The sequence below is a fragment of the Cervus elaphus genome, chromosome 12, assembly GCF_910594005.1.
Source record: "Cervus elaphus chromosome 12, mCerEla1.1, whole genome shotgun sequence".
NCBI lineage: Eukaryota > Metazoa > Chordata > Mammalia > Artiodactyla > Cervidae > Cervus > Cervus elaphus.
In genome coordinates, this window is record NC_057826.1 from 13,927,514 (window position 1) to 13,951,603 (window position 24,090).

General features: G+C 45.5%; 1 protein-coding gene and 1 pseudogene across 1 annotated transcript in view; one reads left to right on the top strand and one right to left on the bottom strand.

Annotated features, from left to right (window-relative positions):
* The first annotated feature begins 5,655 nt into the window (after positions 1-5,655).
* Positions 5,656-24,090, top strand: part of SPTLC2 (serine palmitoyltransferase long chain base subunit 2) — a 96,767-nt gene continuing 78,332 nt past the window's right edge. The window contains exon 1 of the mRNA XM_043919082.1: positions 5,656-5,924. Within this exon, the coding sequence (XP_043775017.1) occupies positions 5,793-5,924 (132 nt within the window). The 5' untranslated portion in view covers positions 5,656-5,792. The remainder of the gene's footprint in view (positions 5,925-24,090) is intronic.
* LOC122704979 lies at positions 18,219-22,158 on the bottom strand (annotated as a pseudogene).

A 24,090-nucleotide genomic window follows, 5' to 3' on the forward strand; every position in this document is an offset into this window, starting at 1 on the left:
CTTGAAGTTCTCAGTTCACATACTGTTGAAGCCTCACTTGAAGAATTTTGAGTATTACTTTGCTAGCGTGTGAAATGAGTGCAATTATGCGATAGTTTGAATATTCTTTAGCATTGCCTTTCTTTGGGATTGGAATGAAAACTGACCTTTTCCAGTCCTGTGGCCACTGCTGCGTTTTCCAAATTTGCTGGCATATTCAGTGCAGCATTTTCACAGCATCATCTTTTAGGATTTGAAATAGCTTAGCTGGAATTCCATCACCTCCACTAGCTTTGTTTGTAGTGATGATTCCTAAGGCCCACTTGACTTCACATTCCAGGATGTCTGACTCTAGGTGAGTGATCACACCATCGTGGTTATCTGAGTCATTAAGATCTCTTTTGTATAGTTCTTCTGTGTATTGTGTGACCTCCTCTTAATATCTTCTGCTTCTGTTAGGCCCATACTTTTCTTGATTAAGTTTTCTAATATTGGCTTTGTTGTTGTTGTTTAGTTGCCCAGTTGTGTCAATTCTTTTGCCACCCCATGGACTGTAGCCCCACCAGGCTCCTCTGTCCCTGAGATTTTCTAGGCCAAAATACTTGAGTGAGTTGCCATTTTCTCCAGGGGATCTTCCCGACTGAGATATTGGACCCAGGGATCAAACCCACATCCCCTGCCCATGTCTTCTGCATTGCAGGTAAATTCTTTACTGCTGAGCCACTGGGGAGGGCCTCTTATCTGCAGTCAAAACAACCTTAATTCATAGTCTCCACGTGATATAAGGCTCCTTGGAGGTAGGACCAGGTTTTCATTCATTCATCCATTTATTCATTGATAAAACATTTATTGGACACTTACTGTATTTTAGGCACTGTGGTAGGTGCTTAGCACACAAAGATAAATTAAACAAATACCTGAATTCAAGGAGCCTGCTCTCTGTCTAGCTTGGGTGTAAATGTCTTCAGTCAATCATTCATTCATTTAACAAATAGTTCATTTATTCTAATGAACTAATTGTCACCAGCACTTATTTACGTGACAGGCCCGAGTACTAAATGCTTTTCTTTTTTTTCCTTTATATTATACTCCAAAATATGTTGTCAAAATCAAAATTAATAAAATATCTAAAAAATTTTGGAAGACAATTTTAATGCAAATGTATTTAAAATTTTTGAAAAATATCCTATTACCTTGAACATTCATCTACAGGGAAATGTTTTCCTAGGCTCTGGCTACATGACCACTGGTGAACTGGGTCCAAGGTGAAAAACTAATTGAACAATTCAGCCAGTCTGTTTTGCTGGGGCAGTTTAATACATCACAGTGTCAGGACTAGTACTTCTACTTCCCCACTGCTGCATACAAGCATATAGATGAGTCATGATGCATTGTGCCAAGGCAGTTTTCAGATTTTTCTGATTCTCAGAAATATAGGCAAATACAGATTGAAAGCAAACACAGTAGCTTCAGAGTCAATGGAAGTGGATTTCCTGTTGTATTTTTGAGTTAGATTTAGTAATATTTATATTCAGTAGTTTTGGGTGATCATCTTGACACTTTTAAACAAATTTATTTTTTTATAGATCAAAAAAAAAAAACGAAAACAAAGTCTAATGTAATGGGTTTTAGTTGAACCATAAAACAAGAACATTGCAAAGAAGATTTAATCATCATATCCTAGTATAATATACATAAACCTTGACTGGTATGCTTATGCCTGGCAGTCAGCCTCAGGATAGTATCTTAAGAAAAGGACTAAGAGTCCCATAGCAACAGAATAATTTCAAATAAATTGCCTAGTAGTGCTAGAAACTAATGAAACTCGAACTAAATGCTGTCTTATTTAATTCTCATAACAACTCTATGAGATATGTCCCAATTTGCAGATGAAGGAACTGAGTCACAGAGAGGTCGTGCAGCTTTGCCAAAGTCACATAACTTCTAGGTGCTGGAGATGGGTCTCCAATCCTGTCTGACTACAGGGCTCTTGCTTCTAATCATTGTGTAACCTCCCTGTCAAAGAACCCCAAAGCAATGTATCATATATTTACAGAGGTGTGTATAAAGTTCACAGGGAAGAAAGTGACTAATTTTGCTAGGAGATTGGAGTTCAAGAAAGGTTTCACAGCCAAAGAGATCTGAGCAGTCTTGGAGGATAAAAGAGTTGTAAGCCTGGCTGGTACCTTGCACAGAACTTTACATATGAACTCAATAAAGTGATGATAAGGCTGCTTAAGCCTCTGGAAGGAATGGTTTTGCTGTTTGCATAGAGCCTGGGGGTGTTTCCTATTACCTTCTGAGGCATGCTTTTTGTGATTTAGCAATGGTGGGCATGATCATTAGATCATTTGTCTATTATTTCATGCTTCCCTGGTGGCTCAGTGGTGAAGAAGAGGCCTGCCAATACAGGAGACTCAGGAGATACGGGGTTTGATCCCTGGGTGGGGAAGATCCCCTGGAGAAAGAAATGGCAGTACATTCCAGTATTCTTGCCTGGGGGAGCCTACAGACAGAGAGGCCTGGTGGCTCTAGTCCATGGGTTGCAGAGTGAGACACGACTTAGTGACTAAACAACAACAATAATGACAAAATCATTTATGCTCACAAAGACTTTGTGAAGTAAGTAGTGTGGGTATTAGCTTTGGGAGATGGATGAGGAAACAAAGGCTGATGTTGCATGTTGCGTGACTTGGTAATGATGTGGCACACACGGTAAGTATGTGGCAGAACAAGACAAGGACCTGGTGTCTTACCCTCTGGAGGGTGGGACTGACTAGCAGGATTCCTTAATCTAGCCAGCTCCCTTAACTCTTACTCTCCTGTTCAAGGCTTTGCTGTTTCCAACCTCTATACCTGAGCTTCTGAAGGGTCCCTCTTCTAGGAACACCTACTCCTTCCTCCTCACTTGCAGCTCTCCAAATTCTACTCATCTTTCAAGATCAAGCTCCCTTGACTTCTCTGGTGGCCCAGTGGTTAGGAGTTCACCTGCCAATGTGGGGGACAGAGCTTTGATCCCTGGTCTGGGAAGAAACTCCCATACTCTAGCCACCTGATGCAAAGAGCCCAGGCACTGGGAAAGACCCTTATTCTGCGAAAGATTGAGGGCAGGAGGAGAAGGGGGTGACAGAGGGTGAGATGGTTGGATGGCATCACCGATTCAATGGAAATGAACTTGAGAAAACTTCAGGAGAGAGTGAAGGACAGGCAAGCCTATCACTCTGTAATCCATGGGGTTGCAAAGAGTTGGACATGACTTAGCCACTGAACAACAATGACAACTGGGAGGATTCCACATGCCTTGGGGTAATTGAGCTCAGAGGCTACAACTAATGAGCCTGCATGCCCTAGAGCCTGTGCTCTGCAACAAGAGAAGCGCGGTGAAGTGAAGGTCGCTCTGTCGTGTCCAACTCTTTGGGACCCCATGGACTATACAGTCCATGGAATTTTTCAGGGCAAAATATTGGAGTGGGTAGCCTTTCCCTTCTCCAGGGGATCTTCCCAACCCAGGGATCGAACCCAGGTCTCCTACATTGCAGGTGGATTCTTTACCAGCTGAGCCAAAAGGGAAGCCCAAGAATATTGGAGTGGGTAGTCTATCCCTTCTCCCAAAGATATACCCAGCCCAGGAATTGAACTGGGGTTTCCTGCATTGCAGGTGGATTCTTTATCAACTGAGCTATCAGGGAAGCCAGAAGCCCAGGCACTGTAACTAGAGAGTAGCCCCCGTTCACCACAACTAGAAAAAGCCCAATGAGGCAATGATGACCCAGCACAACCAAAAATAAAAAGTAAAAATTAAAAAATAGAACTACCATGTTGTTCAGTTGCTAAGTCATATCTGCCTGCAATCCCATGGACTGTAGCACGACAGGCTTCCCTGTCCTTCACTGTCTCCTGGAATTTGCTCAAACTCACGTCCATTGAGTTGGTGATGCCATCCAATAATCTTCTCTGTCGCCCTTTCTCTTCCTGCCTTTAATCTTTCCCAGCATCAGGGTCTTTTCCAGTGAGTCAGCTCGTCGCATCAGGAGGCCAGAGTGTTGGAGCTTCAGCATCAATCCTTCCAATGACTCTTCAGGGTTGATTTGCTTCAGGATTGACTGGTTTGATCTTGCTGTCCAGGGGACTCTCAAGAGTCTTTCCCAGCACTACAATTTTAAAGTATCAATTCTTTGGTGCTCAGTTGTCTTTATGGTTCAACTTTGCTCACGAAAGCTATGGTTTTTCCAGTAGTCATGTACGGATGTGAGAGTTGGACCATAAAGAAGAACCACCATATGACCCAGCAACTCCACTCATGGTTATACATCTAAACAGACAAAGAAAAGATATATGCACCCCAATGTTCATTAAAAAAGAAAAAAAGATCAAGCTCACTCCACATCTTCCTCCCAAGCCTTCTCCAAGTTTATTCAGCCCACTGTCTAAGCCCCAATTAAATCCCTTACCCCTGCTTGAAGCAGGGGAAGATTCCTGCCCTGAAAACTTCCTATATAGAAAGTCTAGACTTGTCACAGCCAACCAGCCTTCCTCATCAGAACTCCTGTTACCTAATCACTCCAGCCTTTGGTCAGCGTTTCGTTTTTGTTTACTTCATGTATGTACATCTTTTCTCTTGTAGAATGTGAGAGGAAAACCATAAACTTTTTTTTTAGCATCATACATGTATTGACCTCTCTGGTAGCTCAGTTGGTAAAGAACCCCCCTGCAGTGCAGGAGACCTGGGTTTGATCCCCAGGTCAGGAAGATCCCCTGGAGAAGGAAATGGCAAGCCACTCCAGTATGCTTGCCTGGAAAATCCCATGGACAGAGGGGTCTGGTAGGCTACAGTCCATCGGGTTGCAAGAGTCCAACACAATTCAGTGACTAAACCACCATTTCCTCTCTAATAACTATGGGGATATAGATGAAAATAGGTGAAAAATAATGTATATAAATATATATAAAATGCTTCTAGTATGAGCCGGGTATTGTGATAGGTGCAAAACGGCTCATTAATAGAATTCTTGCAATGAATATTAAGCAGGACGTATTCACTCCATTTTAAAGAATTAGGCTCCCAAAGTGGTTAAATATTCAAGGTTTAGCTTTTGGTTACTGGCAGACCTGGAACAAGACCAAGTTTCTTGACTCTCTGTACAAAAGAAATTGTACAGAAAACCCTGAAACTGAACAGATGTGAAGGGCAAAGAGACATGTGAATTATTACTTTAAATGTGTTAATGTACGATGAGCATTGAAGAATGGTGAGGGAATGTTAAAAAAAAAAGGTATCGTGTAAAAAAAGAAATAGATAATTAAGTAGAAGGCTGGGGACTCAAACCGACCACTTCCCCGGAGGCAAAGGCAGAGAGGGCGCCACCGGTTCAGGAAAACCGGCAACCCGCTCTAGAGACTTGGGCTCAGTCTAGTTCCCAGGTCCAAGCTGTCCGCCTCCAGCAAACCCTCCTGACAAACCCGCGGGGGCCGCGCCGTTCTAGCCCGTGATTGGCCAGGCGGAGGGAGGGTACGCCTCCTCCCCCGCTCCTGATTGGCCAGTGGCCCCCTCAGGCGCACGCCACTCCTGCGCGCTCCGCCCCCCCGGCCGGGTCTCGGGCTCCCGGGGGCCCCGCCTTGGGCGCGCCGCAGGCTTCGGCGGGAGCGGGCCCCGCCCCCGCGTGACGGCCCCGCAGGGAAGCGGCGGCGGCGTGCAGCCATTTCCGGTTTCGGGGAGGCTGGAGGGGCGCGGAGCGGGACTTTGGGGCAGCCGCTCCCTCGGCCGCCGCCTACAGAGAGCGTCTGCCTGTGGCCGCCTGAGTGCCGCCGGGACGATGCGGCCGGATCCCGGAGGCTGCTTCTGCTGCCGTCGCCCGGTGCGGGCGAACAGCTGCGTGGCGAATGGGGAGGTGCGGAACGGGTACGTGAGGAGCAGCGCCGCGGCCGCCGCAGCCTCTGCCGGCCAGGTACGGAGGGACCGGGCGGCCGGGGACCTGGGGGCCCGGTGCCCGCGAGCCGGCGCCCGTCAGAAGAGGCGGCGGGGAGGTCGCGGTGACCGTCCGCGGGGCTCAGGAGTGCCGGCAGCCGCGTCCTGGCGCTCACCCGGCCTTCCCGTGGCCGGGAAGCTCAAGGGCGGCCGCTGGGGCTCCCCTATCTCTCTGCGCCTGAGGTCTTCCCCCCACCTCACCCCACCCCACCCCGGAGGTCTGGCTCTGCTTCTGCTACCCGATCCCGCCAGAAGTGGGTGCTGCCGCTCTGGGGAGGCAAGGCGTGCCCCCCAGCCCCTCGAAGCCCGGGAGGGGCCACTCGTGGGCTCTTGGTTTTTTGGTTGGTTTTTTCCCCCCTCCGGAGGCTCCCTCCTCTAGCCCCTTCAGGGGGTTTTGCTTCCTCCTAGAAGCTCTGAAACCCTCTAGGGAATACCACACTTAGAATCCCCAGGAGGTAAAGAAAAGTTAGGAGGTGGTACCAGGTGGAAACGCACCCAGTCTCTTCCTTACCCCTTTCTGCAGAGCAAGACTTTGGGCCACAAACCTGGCAGTGAACCCAGTCCAGAGGCTTAAAATTAAGCACTATGGTCTTGGTCCTAAAAGCACGATGGTCTTGGTCCTAGGTGAGAATCCTACCCGCTCCCTCCCCCGCCCCCTACCGTCCTGGGCTCCACGTTGAGTTAGGTGGTCGTTTTGACCCCGTGCAGGAGTGCTATCACGCAAGGGAATTTTTTAGCCTGGTGATGACTTGTGATGAGGGTAATCCAGGTGGGTCAGCAGTAGAGTATCCGCCTGCCAATGCAGGAGACACGAGAGACTCGGACTCCATCCCTGGTTTGGGAAGATCCCCCTGGAGAAGGAAAGGGCAACCAAAACCAGTATTCTTGCCAAGATAATCTTTTGGACAGAGGAGCCCCAGGGGCTTACAGTCCATGGGGTTGCAAAGAGTCAGACGACATTGAGCTCCGGCGCACAACTTGCCATGAGTCTTGTCTAATTCACCAAGGCTGAGTCAGCAACCAAGCCCGGGCAGTTCTGAAATATTTTGAAAAGTTCTGAATTCAAAGCAGTAATGACTGTCAACTTTCTGGTTCTGTGGACTGACAGGTATTCTGAAATGTGTTTTTAAAGAGGAGCTGGTTAAAAAGATGAAAGGTCAGTGTTGGCGGAAGAGTGTTATGATATTTGCGGTTGACTTTAATACTGAAAAATCTCATTAAGAAATTAAGGAAATCATTTTTTTTCCCCAGAAGTAGTCTGTTCCCCTTAGCAGGAAATGTGACTGTTGTAATTTGGTATTACCATAAATATGTGCCAGCCTTCTCCCCCATTGGTACTATCTGGCGTGAAACAGAAAATAGGTGTTTCTCCAGGTCTTGTTGAGATATTGTCTGTAAGCTTTAGAGGGGAAATACATAAAAGAGACTTGACCTCCCCTTATGTCTTTTAAGGCATAAGACAACATGATACACAGACTCAAAAATTCTGTTTCCATTTTTGAAGAAATAATTGTGTGGGACAGGAAGTGATAATAATCAGCTCATTATAAGCCCATTGAAAAGGTTGTTTTCCTAGCAGTGGCTAGTAAGATAAAATTGTTGTGGTAGAGACTGTAACAGGGAAACCTAATGGTGGAAATCGGAAAATACATTACAGGCCAACAAGTGCATGATGATTTTTAAGAGCGAGGGGGAAACCGAGAGAAAAGTGTTCACACATTAGAGGTGCTTTGTGTCTAAGTGCTCTTTTCACTTAACACACTTGTGGTCGGAGTTAGTGTTCATAGTAAATAAGATCTCTCCCTCCCATAATCCTGAATTGTTTAGCACTGGTGGGCATGACATTTCTTCAGAGTTTGCTGACTGATACACTGAAGAAATATTAAGCTGCTGAAATGAAATTTAAAAATCTGTATAACTGGAAACCTTGACTTTTTCTAATATATCTTAGTGAAAAATTTCACTCAAGACACACTGGTGGCATTTGGAAGAATGGTTTGGTGGAGTGCGCCCAAAGAATATTTAGGGCTGCACTATCCCTTTTAGAAAACAATTTCTCATGAGTCTTTTTTTTTTTTAAGACAAAGACTTTAGGTATTAACTTTTATACTAATAGGAGGACTTGGCTGTGGAGTGTTGTTTTTCCCCCTTTTTTCTTAAGCAAAAGAAATTTCATGAGAGCAAGAATATCTTTAAAATATTTTTAAAGTTGTGTTTAACTAAAGGGATGTGCTATGTGTATTTTCCCCCAGTTTCTAGGGAAATATGGCAAATTATGCCATAAAAATACACCTAAGATGTTAAGTGCACAGGCTTGTGTCTTGCTTTTACTGAAAAGAGAATGTAATGTGGTTTTTAAATCTGAGATATAAGTTCATTTCCTCACATATTCCACTCTTGTTTTTTGGCCGTGCCCTGAGTCATGTGGAATCTTAGTTCCCTGACCAGGAATCAACCTGAGCCCCCTGCATTGGAAGCATGGAATCTTAACCACTGGGCTGTCAGGGACGTCCCCCATTTGTCTTTTAATGAACAGAAGAGAAGTTAGAAACTTCTAAGATCCCTCTACGCTCTCAGGAGTCTACGTTTCTGTGTTTGAAGGGATGAATGTGTATGCTGGCCTCTTTGTTGGATTTGGGTTTAGCGTTTGAGTAAATATCAGTAGATGCCGTGGTAGAAAGGGCATTATGCAACAATCAGATATTATTGTTTGGTTTTGTGTTCTATTTTCCAGTGTTTTTTTTTAACTGTGGTAAAATTTACCATCTTAGCCATTTATAAGTGTCTCATTCAGTGGACTTAAATACATTCACAGTGTTGTGCAACCATCCACACCATCCATCTCCATAACTCTTCTCATCATGTAAATCTGAAACTCTGTACCCATTAAACAGGATCTCCACATTCTCTCCTCCTTCTAGTCCCTGGTCACCACCATTCCACGTTCCACCTCTTTGTCTTTTGGTGACTGACTGCTTTTTTTTAGCATAGCATCCTCATGATTCACGTTTGTTGTAGCATGTATCAAAATTTCCTTTCTTTTTAAAGGCCAAATAGTATTCCGCTGTGTGTATATACACCGCATTTTGCATAGCCATTCATCTGTCAGTGTACATTGCAGTTGCTTCCATGTTGCAGTTGTGGATAACGCCATTGTCAGCAAGTGACTCTTAAACTGTGCTTTCAGTTCTTTCAGGTGTAGACGTGAAATTGTTGGATGATATGGTGTGTTTAATTTTTGTGAGGAAACATGCTACGGTTTGATGCGGTGTCTGTACCACTTTTCCTTTCCATCAGCAGTGCACAGGGCTTCCAGTTTGTCCACATGCTCACCAACACTTGTTATTTTCGTTTTTTTTTTTTTTTTAACATTAGCTGTGAGATTTATAGGAGAAAAATATGTATATATCTACCCCCACTCCTGTGTAATTTCCTAAGTGATAAAAGTCCTGGGAGCATCTTTTGTTCTAATATTTGGTCTTTGACCTCCAGTTTCTGACTCAGTTTCACATTTCCTGGATAATAGAAACATCTTTTGTTCTAATGAGCTGACTCTCATTCGGCTCCTAAATGGGAGCCCCGGTCACCAAAAAGACCAAGTCATGATTAGAAGCTTGGGATTTGGGACTTCCCTGGTGGTCCAGTGGTTAACGTCTGCCTTGTAATGCACAGGACACGAGTTCAGTCCCTGGTCAGGGAACTAAGATGCTATATGCAACGGAGCAACTGAGTCCCAGCGCTGTGGCCGGGTCCGAACGCCCCTGCCACGACTGAGACCCGATGCAGCCAAAAATAAATAAATAAAACAAAACAAAAAAGAAGCTTGGAATTCTCAGCCCCACCCTCAGCTCTCCAGATAGGGGAGAGAGGCTGGAAATGGAGTTAATGATCAATCATGCCTGCGTGATGACACCTTCATAAAAGTCCAGAGAGGACTGGGTTGCTGACCACGTGGAGAGGCTGGGACCGCGGCGCACCTGGAAGCCTTGTACCCCTCCCCACATTCCTTGCCTGCATCTGTCTTCCATCTGTATCCTTTGTTGTCATCTCCTTTTATAACACTGGTAAACGGTAAGGAACCAGTATTCCTGGGATCTGTGAGCTGCTCTAGTAAATTAACCAAGTGCAAGGAAGGGGTCCCCAGAACCTCTGATTGGTCAGAAGCACAGGTTCTTGATACTGGCATGTGAAGTTGGGGGTGGAGCAGGGCAGGCTTGTGGGACTGAACCCTTCCTGTGGGATCTGATGCTGTCTCCTGGTAGTGTAGAGGTGAGTTAAATTGTGGGACCCCTACACTTGAAACTAACAACATTGTGAATTAGCTATATTCTTGGGGTTTTTTTTTTAAAAGGGAAAGAAATTACAGGACACCCCGCTGTGTCACAGTATTGCTTGGTGGTATGTAGCAGCCCCCCTCCCCACCGGTCCCCCCCTCACCCCCGCACATACATGTGGTCAGAGTGTTAGTGGTATGGCAGTGTGAGAATTAAGGAGAGATATCACAGAAAAGTTAGGTTTTTTTCCTGTAGCCATCCTTAAAGGTGTAGACATTACTGTTTTTTAATAGTGACGATAAGAGTTTTCACAAGGAAGAGAAGAGGTAATTTTTCCTCTCTGCCATTCAGAGGGAGTGAGAGAAGAGAGGATTTTTTGAGGTAAAGGGTGGCAGTTAGCGTTAGGGAAGCTTTGAAAGAGTTAGAATTGGAATCTCTGGCAGAATTAAGAGCTGGAAGGAACCTTAGGGGTTTATGTAATTCAGTTCCTTTATCTATTTGTAGGACTTTATTAAAACTATATCATTGAAACTAATCTTGATAGATGATTCTATCCTATTTTTTAAAGACCTCTAGAGGTTTTGCAGGAAATTTTCTCAGCAGCAATTTGGAGTATTCAGTGATCTTAATTACCAAGAGTTTATTACTGTGGATTTAACATTTGGTTAAATAAATGCCGTATTTTAGTTGCACCTGAAATATAGTACTGTTGGTTTCTACTTTTAAAGCCCCTTGTTAACATTACATTTTTTCTGTCTTCCATTTCTTTGAAGAACTTTTAAGATTTGTTTACACATTTAACTTTCCTAAATTAGTTAACAATATAGAAGAAAAAAATGATCTGCCTTTGAGAGAGTTGAACCTAAGTTTTTTCCCATTCAGTATCAGTTCAGTCACTCAGTCGTGCCCGACTTTTTGCGACCCCATGAACCGCAGCACGCCAGGCCTCCCTGTCTATCACCAGCCCATTAGGAGTAGTTTTATGAGATATTAGAAGAATGACAGCCTTCTAGCTGCCCCAGTAAATAAGATTTTATCTGAAGGAATTGGGGCACAAGTTATGTTCTTATTTAAGTAACAAGATAAACAAAGTAGAAAGAACAAAATACTGGTTTTGCTACTTAGAAGAAGGCAAATGAATAACTAATGAAAGGTGGTTTACCAAGTAGCTACTAGCTTTTGTTTCCACTGAGAGGAAACAGTACCTTCGAAAAGAAGCTGGTTCTGACACAGGAACTGGAGGAGTAGCTAGAAGGTGAATATACCTGTTCAGGTTTCATGGGGCCTGGTGAGACATCAGAAGACCTCAGAGCTTTGCAGAAATAATGTTGTAACTGTTTACAACTCATGGGATTAGATGTTTGTTTCAAGTGCTTTTTGTTCCAAGCAGAAGAACATTTCAAGTCTTACTAGTTGGATCTGAAAGATTCCAGAGTCATTTGAGGAACTCAGAAATTCTTGTTAATAAAAATTCTTGGGACATGAGACCAGTATTTAACATATAAATCACTGTATTCTTCTTCTCCACTGCCCTCCCCCCCACTGTATTCTTAATATAGTATCTTAGAACTGGGATATTCAGGGCAGACAGGCTTGCCCATTTTTTAAGGTTGGCCTAGGTGGCCTAGAAACTTCATAGTGTTCTGAGCAAGTAGTTAATTGGTTGAGATTCAATTAGATTCCATTTTTGAAAGAAAGAAGCAGTGTTTATTGGCAGAATAGGCAATTGAGAGGGGGATGGGGTAGAGGCTGTGTTTGCATTCTGAGTGGGTGTGCCTTACTTGATTAAATACATGGTTTGTGGCCTCAAAAGCCAGTTGCCTTCTGAATAGCTTCTAAGAAGACTTCTATAATATAATTTGTAACTTGTGACTTAATGTGGATTAAGAAAATAAACCCTTTGCTCTTGCCTGATTCAAGCTCAGAAAATGTATCGTAACGTTTGTTGTCTTTCAGACTACCTTCAAGACCCATTATGAAGGTTAAGGTGGTGATTTTTCCTTTTGTTTTAAAATGGTTTTTCCTTCTGACTGTAGAAATAATACATGTGTACTGTAAGACCCTAAAGGGCAGGGATAACCCCTGTGTTGGGGGCTCATTTTTGAATGTGATCTGTTGTAAATCAGTCTGCTGTTTTCTGATATTTCTTAAGTAGAGTGAAAAATATGCAGTTATACTGAGACTATGCATGTGATCCAGTGTTCCTCTACATGTTGAAGTTGGGGAAAATATTCAATAATTTTTGTGATTCGGAAAGCTTTAGAAACTACAGATAAAGTACTGACCTGTCCAGTGTGGTGGTTTTGAATTATTCTAAATAATAAGCCTCTTTCTGCTTAATAAGTAAGCCCCTTCAGCAAACAGCTGAGCTTTTACTATTTGAATTGTGCCTGGTTTGTGATAGGAACTAAGGAGATCTTAGATGAAGGAATGAAGGGGTCGTGGTTGAAGCCATGGAAGTTGGTAAAGTCGATAGAAAAGGGCATTAAGCAAGCAGAGGACGCACCAAGGATGTAATTTTGGGGAATCCTGGTGTTTTGGGGAGAAGATACACACACACCATTGTTGAAGAAGGTTGATTGGGAAAGAAGAGAAGTGTTGGGAAGTGGTGTGAGAAAGCCCAAGGAAATGGAGGGTGTTTCAGTAAGGCGGGGTAAGCAACAATCTTGGTGGTGAGAAACTAAGGATAATAATAGCCATAAGGGGCTTCCCTGGTGGCTCAGCGTTGCGGAGTCCCCTGCCGATGCCGGGACTCAGGTTTGATGCCTGGTCCAGGAAGCACATGCCGAGAAGCAACTAAGCTTCCGTGGGCCACAACTGCTACTGAGCCTGTGCTTTAGAGGCCGGGAGCCACAGCTGCTGAAGCCTGCGGGCCCTGGAGCCTGTGCTGCGCAGTAAGAGAAGTCCCGCAGAGAGAAGTCCTCGCACCACAGTGACGAGTAGCCCTGCTTGCCACACCTAGAGAAGAGCCCGTACAGCGGCAAAGACCCAGCACAGCCAAGAAGAAATTTTAGAAACTTTTATTAAAGTGATAGAAATTGGTACCATTTACTGTGGTCAGAACCTCTCCCCAGCTTTTCTATCTATCTAATCTTCACGAGAGCTTGGGTAGGTGAATATTACCTCCGTTTTACGAGTCAGGCTGAATTCCAGACCATTTAAATATCTGGCCCAGGTAGTAAGTTAACAGAACCAGGTTGTATTCAGGTTTGTCTTAATCTGTCATGTCACTGGATTTAACAGTTCAGAAGTTACTCAAAAAAATTAATTTTTGAGGAGTTTAGGTATTAGGAATGACAATAGATTTCATCTCTTGAGAGTTGGTTATAGAGGCTGATCTTCCCTTGGATTTTTCCTGAAGTGAGCTAACCTCTCACTACTGCCTACCACACATAACTAGAAAAAATAGTTTGGAGCTTTACTCCCATCACACAAGCTATGCCACATTCTGAACATATATTTCCAGAAGTGTCCTCTTTCTTTTGTCAGGCACCTTTAGAAAAGAAGGGAATCCACATGTTTTCCTTGCCATCAGGATAAGTTCCTGATTTTTTTGTGAAGTTACCTCATATGGAATGGGCTAAGAAGTGCTTCCAAAGCCAGCCGTAAAACAGATCTGCATTTTGACGTTCCCATATTCCTACTGATAATTCAGAAGTGTGGGCCTCCGAGTGTGCGCGCACCGCTTGGTTCCCTGTGCGCTCTGGGCGGTGGTGCTCTGCACAGGAGGTGTTATTGTCCCTCACCACCCACATCTCTGCAGCACTTTCCTGTCTCTTAGATAAGCCCCAAGGTATGGCAGACGGATGTTGCAGGAAGCCTGTGTGCCCGTGCAGGTCTGCCACAAAGTCTGCATTTTCTTATGAGCTCTCTTCCACCTCTAACGTCTTCTGGGCCTGTGCCCTCCCCTCTGCCTTTGTAGTAGGCACCAACTGGAAGGGCAACCAGGTCCGCATCAGTCTCCATAAAGCCAATAAGCACAGCTCTTGCACACATAGCATCAAACAGAATTAAATGTTTAGGAAAAATGCAACAGAAAAATTGCAGGACTTGGATACTGAAAACTACAAAAACATTTTGAAAGAAATTAAAGATCTAAGTAAGTGCAAAGACATCCAAATGTTCAGGGATTGAAAGACTTAAGATTGGTCTACAAATTCAGTGCAACTCCTGTCAAAGTATCAGCTGGATTTTTTCGTAATACTTAAATCTGGCCCTAAAATTCATATGAAAACATAAAGGACCCAGAATAGACAAAGCCTTGAAAAAGAAGAACAAAGTTGGAGGACTCACCTTTTCCAATTTAAAAACTTACTGTAGGGACTTCCCTGATATTCCGGTGGCTAAGACTGCACTGCAAATGCAGGGATCCCAGGGTGGGGCAGAACTAAAACGCTTACATTTGTGGTCAACTGATTTTTCTACAAGAGTAGATAATTCAAGGGGAGAGAGAATGACCTTTTTAAAAGATGGTGTGGGGGCAGCTGGCACATGCGTAAGATCAAAGGTCTAAATGTAAGAGTTACAACTACAAAATTCTTAGGAAAAAACATAGGGATAAACCTTTGCAGACTTTGATCAGGCCACGGTTTTTTTTGTTCCATGACTCCAAAAGTATCAGCAACCAAAGGAAAAAAAGATAAATTGTCCTGAATCAACATTAAGAACTGTATCTCAAAGGAGGCCATGAGGAAAGTGAAATGAGAATCCATAGAATGGGAGAAAGTATTTGAAAATCAAATCATATAGCCTGATATAGATAAGAGGCCTGCTATCTAGGATGTATAAAGCACTCTTCTAACTCAGTAATGAAAAGACAACCCAAGGAAGTTCCCTCGCGGTCCAGTGCTTAGGACTTGGCATCTTCACTGTCATGGCCTGGGTTCAATCCCACCACGCAGCAAGGCCGGAAAAAAAAAAGACAAACCAGTGTTAAAACGGACACGTGATTGTGATAGAAGTACCCGTTAGAGACCTCTGCTGTACATAGTAAAGGCTGGTATCTTTATCGCCTCCTGAGCAGGCGTGGTTTGTATGTAGGAAAAGGAAGCAGGTTTTTTTCAGGATAGCTAAGTTAATTAGTGTTGGTTCCGGTTTCCTAGAAACAGACATTTTCTTTCTTTTTTTTTTTTTCCAGACATTTTCTTAGTAGGGGAAATGAAACTCAGATAACCTCTGTCTCAATTGATGTATAGCTGATAATGTGAATAGCAAAAATAGCTAATTATATGAATAGCAAAAAATGAGCACAAAGGTTGAGTTTAAAGTGAAAGTCTCATTTTAAGCCACTGATAATTTCTAAACAATCAGATTAAGTTATATTATCTCTGAAATAATTAAAAGTAAATTTGATTCATAGAATATCTCAGGAATATAACTGAAAGTGAAAGAAAGCGTTAGTCGCTCAGTCGTGGCCAGCTCTTTGGGATCCCATGGACTTTCACTCACCAGGCTCCTCTGCCCATGGAATTCTCCAGGCAAGAATACTGGAGTGAGTGGGTAGCCATTTCCTTCTCAAGGGAAATCTTCCCAACCCAGGGTTTGAACTTGGGTCTCCTGCATTGCAGGCAGATTCTTTACCATCTGAACCAGGGAGTAAGACTAAATGGCAGTAAGGGGAAAATGTAGAAACTTGCATTCTCATCTTGACTTTCAATCCAGCTTTCTTGTAACTGGACAAATTGCTTGAATTTTCCTTGGTTTTGTTGTTAGTCATGTGAAGAGGAAAAGTGAGACAACTTGAGAAATACTTGTGCTCAAAATGCTTCTCATTTTGTGTGCAGTTCTCATTCTGCGTATTTATAGGTAACCCCCTTTAGATAGTATCCTTTAAAAAAAGTCTCCCTATTCTCTTTTATCTCAAAAAAAAAAATTGCAGAATTCTTGAGGACTTGAAAAAGGACTATCTTTTATTTGTATTGTCAAATACATATGAATAGGAATGAAATATTTGCTCAATGAGTGAAAAGAATGAGATAATCATGATGATTTTGAGCTTGTTGTTAGAAAGGGGGCTCTGGGTTCCTAGGAGAGTCTGATGTCCAAAAAATTAGTTTTTCAATTTTAGAAATGTTAAAAAAAATTAAATAGGATGATTCTATACTTTTGGGGACATGAAATTAAAGGGAGAGATCAAGGTGTGAGAGATACTCCAAGACTTTGTTGTTGTTTAGTCACTAAGTTGTATCCTACTCTTTTGCAACCCCATGGACTCTAGCCCTCCAGACACTTCTGTCCATGGCATTTCCCAGGCAAGAATCCTGGAGTGGGTTGCCATTTCCTTTTTCAGGAGACCTTCCCAACCCACGTCTCGCACATTAACAGGCAGAATCTTTACCAGTGGGCCACCAAGGAAACACATAGCCCAAGACCAGCAATGCTGAAATATAAGGCTACTGTGTACTGTGCCTACTCTCTTTTAGTCGTACTCCTGTTCTCTCCCAGCCTCCTGGGAAAGCAGGGGTTTTTGATTGGTTGCTGGATGTTGTGAATAAAAGACTGGCAGAGACTAAAGTCAATTTTTTTTGGCCTTTTGCCATTTGCTCTCTTAGAGATATGGGAAGGGCCTGAGCACCTCCGTCTAACCAGGTCTTGAGTTTGGTGGGCTGGGCAGAGTTTTTAGGTAGATTCAGTTCACTCTAGTGAGTACAGCGTCTCAAGGATGGGATCTGTTGTGTGTTTGTTGCAGGCTCCTCACTCTGGTATGACCTTAACTCCTAAGCATGGTAAGATTGTGGTTGACTTCACATCACCTTTCTAGTCCATCTCCCTAGCTTCTCCAGCACTTGATAAGTGTCCTATGCAGAAAACTGGTCACATATCCAGGACTCTTCACACCAACCTATATAGCTCTTATAAACTCTGTTGGTTTTTCTTTTCCTTGGTAGAGCTCTTCTGCCCATGGCAAGTGTAGTTATGATCTGTTCATGATCAGATTCTATGAGTACCGTGAGGAGAGAAAATGACCAGCGATTTTAGCTCACTAAGGAAACGCTCTTCCCTCTCTGGAATCTTAATTCACCTTGTCCTCTTTGCATGGAAAACAGTTTCTCATTGTCTTTAAAACTACTTCTTGTTTTGAGTAACCTATATAGTTTTATCTAGGTTTTCTGTGAAAGGGATGGCTTGGCTCTATCTATTAACTCCAACTTGGAAGCAAAAGTCTCAGTGTTGTTTTTGATTGTTTTGTTTTTGTTGCTATAAAAGTGACATTTAAATAAATAAGGTAGAGACGATCTCTTTGTAAAATCGGGAGATAGATGGTCCTGAGTAGGTAGGGTGTGAGATCTAATCTTCTTTGTTGTCTTGCAGTCTTTGAGGATGTTGTCTTCAGTTAACATCTTCAACCACATCCACATGCTCGGCCACAGGCAGAGAGGCGGGAGAGTGGGGGGAGAGCAGCACTTGCTGTTTTAAAGGATGTCCTCCAGCCCTGGTACACCCGTCATTTCTGTTCACTTCCTGTTGGCCCAAATTCCTCACACAGCTGTCTTTTGCTGCAAGAGAGATTGGGGAATGTGGTATGTAGCTGGGTAGCCTTGTACCCAGAGAAAACTGAAGAGCGTCTGTCGCTAAAAGGAATTTAAAGAGAATGTATACAGGGGGCCACTTAGCTGTTTCTTCCACAGTATAGTAGGAGGAAAAGCTCTAACTGGAGTGTCTTTTTTTTTTTTTTCCCCCTCTAAACAATCAGTTTTCTTAAAATCTCTTTTTTTTTTTTTTAAATTTTATTTTTTTAGCTTCTCTGCAGCCCCTGGACCACCAGGGAATTCCCTACATCGTAATTTTATTTCTTTACAAATTGAGGATGCATTGAAAAGTAAACTAATGAAGAGAAATGGGAGGTCCAGAGCAGGAGTATCCTAGGCTGGAAGCAGGCAAACCTGGTCACTGTCAAGCCCAGCCCTTGTCCTGCCCCAGCCAGGTCAGGTTGGAAGATAACCATCAGGCACTCTGTCAGTACCAAAGCCTGTGGAGAGACTGTGTCCTGGCAGGAAAGACTAGCCGCCTCTGCTTTTCTCCCCGTCAGCCTCCAGCTTGGAGAGCCAGGTTTCCAGCGGGAGCTCAGAGTGAGGCTCCGTGAGGTGTTGCAAGCTGATGACTAGGTTCCCTGCAGAAGCGTCCAGTGTCCTGCAGCTGGAAAGGAGGCTGATACCTCTCCCAGGTCTCAATACACTTTGCAGCTCTGTTCCCAGGCCCATTCGTCTCTGATAATGTGCCTCTATCCACCAAGGGATCACCAGTCCCTGCAGGAGAGAGAACGAGCTGTGGAAGCAGAGCGAGAAAGCTAATCAACCCCTCTCAGTGACTGAGTTGGCTGTTGACTTCTAGACTCTAGAAGACTGACCACTTTTCTCTCTACTGTCTGTGGTTTATACCCTGCTCTTGTGCATCTGTATGTGTTTATCTCAAGCATACTAAGTTGTTGATGAAACACGGCTGAATTAGCAGCCCTTCTCCCTGGGGTCCCAACTTCTTGCCTGCCCTTCTCTTCTTGGAGGCTGGTCCAAAGGGACATGTAATATTGCAAGGGTCTGGTTGGCTGCAAATCCCCCAACACCAAATCACATACAGTGAGCTGAGAAACTGCGTTGCTCACAACAGGATTAGCAGGAAAAGGAGGGTAATGTCAGGGGATAAGGGCCCCTTCCAACAGCAGGGCATGACAGAGTGGTCGGGTACTTGAGCCCGGAAAGATGTCCCTTACACTTCATTTAAGGTCAGCTTGTATGACTTGCCAGCTGTGGAGCTGTCGCAGTTTCTCTGCTGTCCTGGGGTACTTTCTGGAGGCTGGCCTGGACCCTGTGCTGTTTACCCACGTGCTCTAGCCTAGTCACTGTCCGAACCTCCTTGTGCCTGTGACAGAGAAGGTCCCCATGGGATCCTCCCCCGCTTAGGCTCGTGTCTTTGACCAGGAGGTGTTTGCAGTGCATCTCCAGCTTGTCTTATTTCACCATGATAAGCTTCATGTACTGTCATCTCTGTGCCCTCGGACCATCAGTGGGGCCTCGCACCTTCTTGGACAGTAGATTATCCGAAACCGGCAGAACATCCGACCACTGGCGGTCTGACTGAAGGAGGTGATGCCGAAGAAGCTCTGGACAACACCCTGCTGGACAGTCACCCCCACCAGGGAAGAAGTTGAGCTCATTCTCCAGCAAATACATACCGCCATTGCTTAGACACTCTTTATATACTCCAGCTGCTGGTGGTTCAGTGGTATTCTCAACGGGAGACTTTGTCAGTAGGAGCTGAGGATAGGAGAAGACATCGGTCTCAGCCACGTCCTTGGAGGTAACCCGCTGTCGGACTTAGGCGTGGTCAGCAGTAGGACAGCTGACCTCAACTCCAGGACATCACTCTTCAGCAGAGTTCAGCTATACTGGGAGCAGCTTCCTGCCCTCGGGAAGGATCAGCTGTCGTCCAGAGGAGGAGCTCGCACAGTTCTTTCTGTAACAGGCCAACATCTGGGCACATCGAGTGATGAGAGTGTCTTGAATAATCTTCACAGGGCTGTTCAGAATCCCCCCCACCACGCCCCAGGCTGTGGATGCAGAGCCGTCGCTGGCCTGCACAGCCGGGGTAGAGCAGAGCACTCTCCTCGTGGAGCCAGACGTAATGCTTAAACTCCGCAGTCACAGTCTTCGTCCCCATCCCGCCCCACATCTATTGTGCCACTCATGTAGAAAGCCACAAAGAAATCTACAGCGCGGACATGAGTGCTTGTCTGGGCCCGCAGCACAGCATCAAAGCCAATGACCTTCTGTGGATCCTGGCTGTGGTCACTAAGGAACCGTTGCTGGTCACGCTCCCTCTGAAAGCAAGCATGTTTACAGAGAGCCACCAGTGAGCTGGGTACTGCAGAGAGCATTGCCATAGCCACACACAGGCTCCAGAAGAGGCCGAGGTCTACACAGTAGCCGTGGGCCACACATTCTTTGGCCAGGATAGACACCCGCCTGAGGCTGAGACAGAGTCGTCTTATCTACGATGATCGGCTTCCTGTTGCCTCTGTTCTTCAGTCTCCCTGGAGCCTCTGCAGTGGGCAGGGAGGAGTGGAACAGAAACAGCTTCCTTGGACACTCAGCAGCCTTCAGAGCCTCCATCCTGGCCTGGATAATTGGAGCAAATACTGTCTCTGTCTCCCTCATGTCTGCAGATTTTTCTGGAATCTGATCCAATAAGCTGGTGATAACTGCCCGAGACTCACTGACATTGACCAGGAAGCCAACCAGCATGTTTCCCACATCAGGTCCAACCATCGTCTGTGGCTGGGCCAGTGAGGTCTCCGCAGGGTACAGGTGGACCTTAGTACAGGTGACAAAGCCAGCGGGGATTGCTGCCTCTTCTGCCCCACCCTCCCGAGGCAGAAAGTCTAACAGTACCTTGAGCTGCTCACAGAGGAGCCTAACAAGACCACTCCCGATGCCATTACAGGAGACGTCAGTCATGAAGATGAAGGCAAGAGTCCCGGGGAACTTGCTGTTCTTGCAGTCATCTGCAGCGGCCAAGAATTCGTAAGAGCCTGGGGAGCGCTCTGGACCATCATAAGCATCCACATAAGCCGGATGTTGAAAACGCTGGGGGTGGGGTGGGGAACATCATTGATGACAGCTGCAAAAGCAGCACTGGAAGCTTTTCCCTCCCTTGAGGAACCGCATGAAGGGGCATGTACATGGTTTGCAGTGATTGCAGCGCAAAGGGCCAGGTTGCCCGTGGTCAGTGATACACAGTGAAGCCTCCTCTGGGGGCAGCCTTGCCAGCAGCCTGATGACAGCTGCCGGGGCACCTGAGCCTTCCCCACGTCAGATGGACGTGGGGTAGTATAGGCTGTGCATCGGATGTATCGGGGGCTTGTGTTCCCTTGGTCATTCACCAGGAGGTTAGTGGTGACCAGGGGTGGCACCTGGCCCCAAACAGATGGCTCTGAACCCCAGTTGTTCCTGTCATCCTCAGTAACCTCGGTAGGGCTTGGGATGGCATCAGGGTCCAGGCACTTAGGAGGTAGTTGCTGGGAAGCCCTGGCTGACTGATGCAAGTGGCTGCTCCTGGGTAAGGACTTCCATAATTGGTCCGAGGCCCCTGGCTGGTCCACAGGAACCGTTTTGTTGCAGCTGGTAGCCTAGCTTCTGGGAGGAGTGCATGGGTGGTTGTGGTCCTGGGGGCCAGTCGTTTGGATGCTAGGGGGCAGAGCTTGAGGGGGGAGAGGACACATGACTGGGCTGGCTCTGGCTCCCTGGCCCCTCCCCCCAAACTCTGTCCAGCTTGGAGCGTGAAGCTGGACACCCCGCTGTCCCACGTGGTGGGACAGATCACTGGGGAGGCTGGGCCCCAGGGTGGCCCTGGGTCTGGCCAAGCGGAGGAGGCTAGCCCTGAGGATAGGGGCCATACAGACCAGGGTTAGGGAACCCTGCTGATGTTGGGGGGCCATAGCCTAGCCTCACAGTGGGAGGCACTGGGGCCACAGCCCTGCTGACCTGCATTCCAGCCAGGTGAGCAGTCACCTGTGCCTTTGTTGCGGGGGGGGGGGGGCAGAGGGCAGAAGTGAGGTGGCTGGCTGACCACCAGTGTCCATGGGGCTGACCCGGATGACTGAGACCCAGGGTGCCTGTGCATCTGGACAGTGGAGCTTGGCCCATTCTGTGCATCTTCTTGGCCAGACTGGCTGTAGGCTGTCTGTCCTCAAGGGCTCTGTGCTGTTGAGGCTGGAGGTGCCCCCGGGGAAGGTGGGGGAGGGGTTGGCAGGAAGCCTGGTACTGGGCCATTGTCGGCTCCATGGGGCGTAGGGGCGGCTGCGGGTCCTGGTTGCCCACCATCGCTGGGTGGTAACCCTGAGTAGTTGGGCTGGGGCTACCCAAATGGCAGCCCCGGTAGAGCTGACTTGTTAACCAGCGAGCCCGACTTGAGCTCACCCAGCTCCAGATCCAGCCTTGACTTCATTGCTAACGTCAAGGCTCCCAGGCTCCACTTCCAGTTTCCTTAAAATCTTGTATTAAATAACCTATTACTTGCCCTTTGTTTTGTGATTTTTCTGCTTTGAAAAATTAGTCTTATTTAATGGTGATGAGCATGTTCTCTATAGTTAGACAAACTTCAGTTCAGTTCAGTCACTCAGTCGTGTCTGACTCTTTGTGACCCCATGGACTGCAGCATGCCAGGCCTCCCTGTCCATCACCAACTCCTGGAGTTTACCCAAACTCATGTCCATTGAGTCGGTGATGCCATTCAACCATCTCATCCTCTGTCGTCCCCTTCTCCTCCCGCCTTCAAGCATCAGGGTCTTCTCAAATGAGTCAGCTCTTTGCATCAGATGGCCAAAGTATTGGAGTTTCAGCTTCAGCATCAGTCCTTCCAATGAATACCTAGGACTGATTTTCCTTAGGATGGACTGGTTGGATCTCCTTGCAGCCAAGGGACTCTCAAGAGTCTTCTCCAACACCACAGTTCCAAGGCATCAATTCTTTGGCACTCAGCCCTCTTTCTAGCCCAACTCTCACATCCATACATGACTATTGGAAAAACCATAGCCTTGACTAGACAGACCTTTGTTGGCAAAGTAATGTCTCTGCTTTTTAGTATGCTATTTAGGTTGGTCATAGCTTTTCTTCCAAGGAGCAAGTGTCTTTTAATTTCATGGCTGCAATCACCATGATTTTGAAGCCCCCCAAAAATAAAGTCAGCCACTATTTTCACTGTTTCCCCATCTATTTGACATAAACTGATGGGACCGGATGCCATGATCTTAGTTTTCTGAATGTTGAGCTTTAAGCTAACTTGTTCACTCTCTTCTTTCATTTTCATCAATAGGCTCTTTAGTTCTCACTTTCTGCCATAAGGGTGGTGTCATCTGCATATCGGAGGTTCTTGATATTTCTCCCGGCAATCTTGATTCCAGCTTGTGCCTCATCCAGCCCAGTGTTTCTCATGATGTACTCTGCATATAAGTTAAATAAACAGTGACAGTTACAGCCTTGACATACTCCTTTTCCTATTTGGAACCAGTCTGTTGTTCCATGTCCAGTTCTAACTGTTGCTTCCTGACCTGCATACAGACTTCTTAAGATACAAGTCAGGTAGTCTGGTATTCCCATCTCTTTCAGAAACTTAGTAATAAATATTACCTGAATTTTGATTTATGACCTCTTTAATTTGTTGCCCTTTAAAAAAATGCTAGTTCTGGCTTTCCCCCCTTTTTTTGGGGTATGTTGTCATGTGTATTAATGAGAATGTGGGAAGAGGTTACTTATAGCAGGCAGTTAGAATCTATGTCCCTTAATATAGAGAAGTAAGTACTTATAATGTTGAGCAGGTATCCCTTATCCTAGATAAGATCATAAACAATATTCCAAATGCACAGGATTGATAAAGTGGGGAACCAGTTTTTAAAATTTACTAAAGCCCTAATAAAAGTTTTCAAGCTGTGCCAACATATAAAAAACTATTTTAGTAAGTGCAGAAAAATAGTTCTAAAATATTTTTAATACAGAGTCTGTGTCTGTTAAATTTCTTTCAGTTGATATCAGCTGACTCTCACTGAACAGCAAGGCGATTTATTGTAAGGATGATGGGTATACAAGCAAAAGGAGAGACTGGGGAGGTATTGATGAACCACTCAGAAAAGGTGAAATGACAGGAAATAACAGTGCTTGGGAGTTACTCCCTGCAGCAGGTCGTGGACCTTTCCCCCAGGACATTGGTGGTCCAGTGCCCTTCAGACTCCTTCCTCACTGAAATTTTAAATCCCTGTGCGAGAGAGTTAACTGGGTTCATTTTGGCAGAGGTGCCTACCCCTGTGCCAGCCAGTTATGAGCCAGGAAATCGGGTCCTACTGCACAGGTGTGACCACCAGGTGCCCACCCCTGGTGTGAGGGA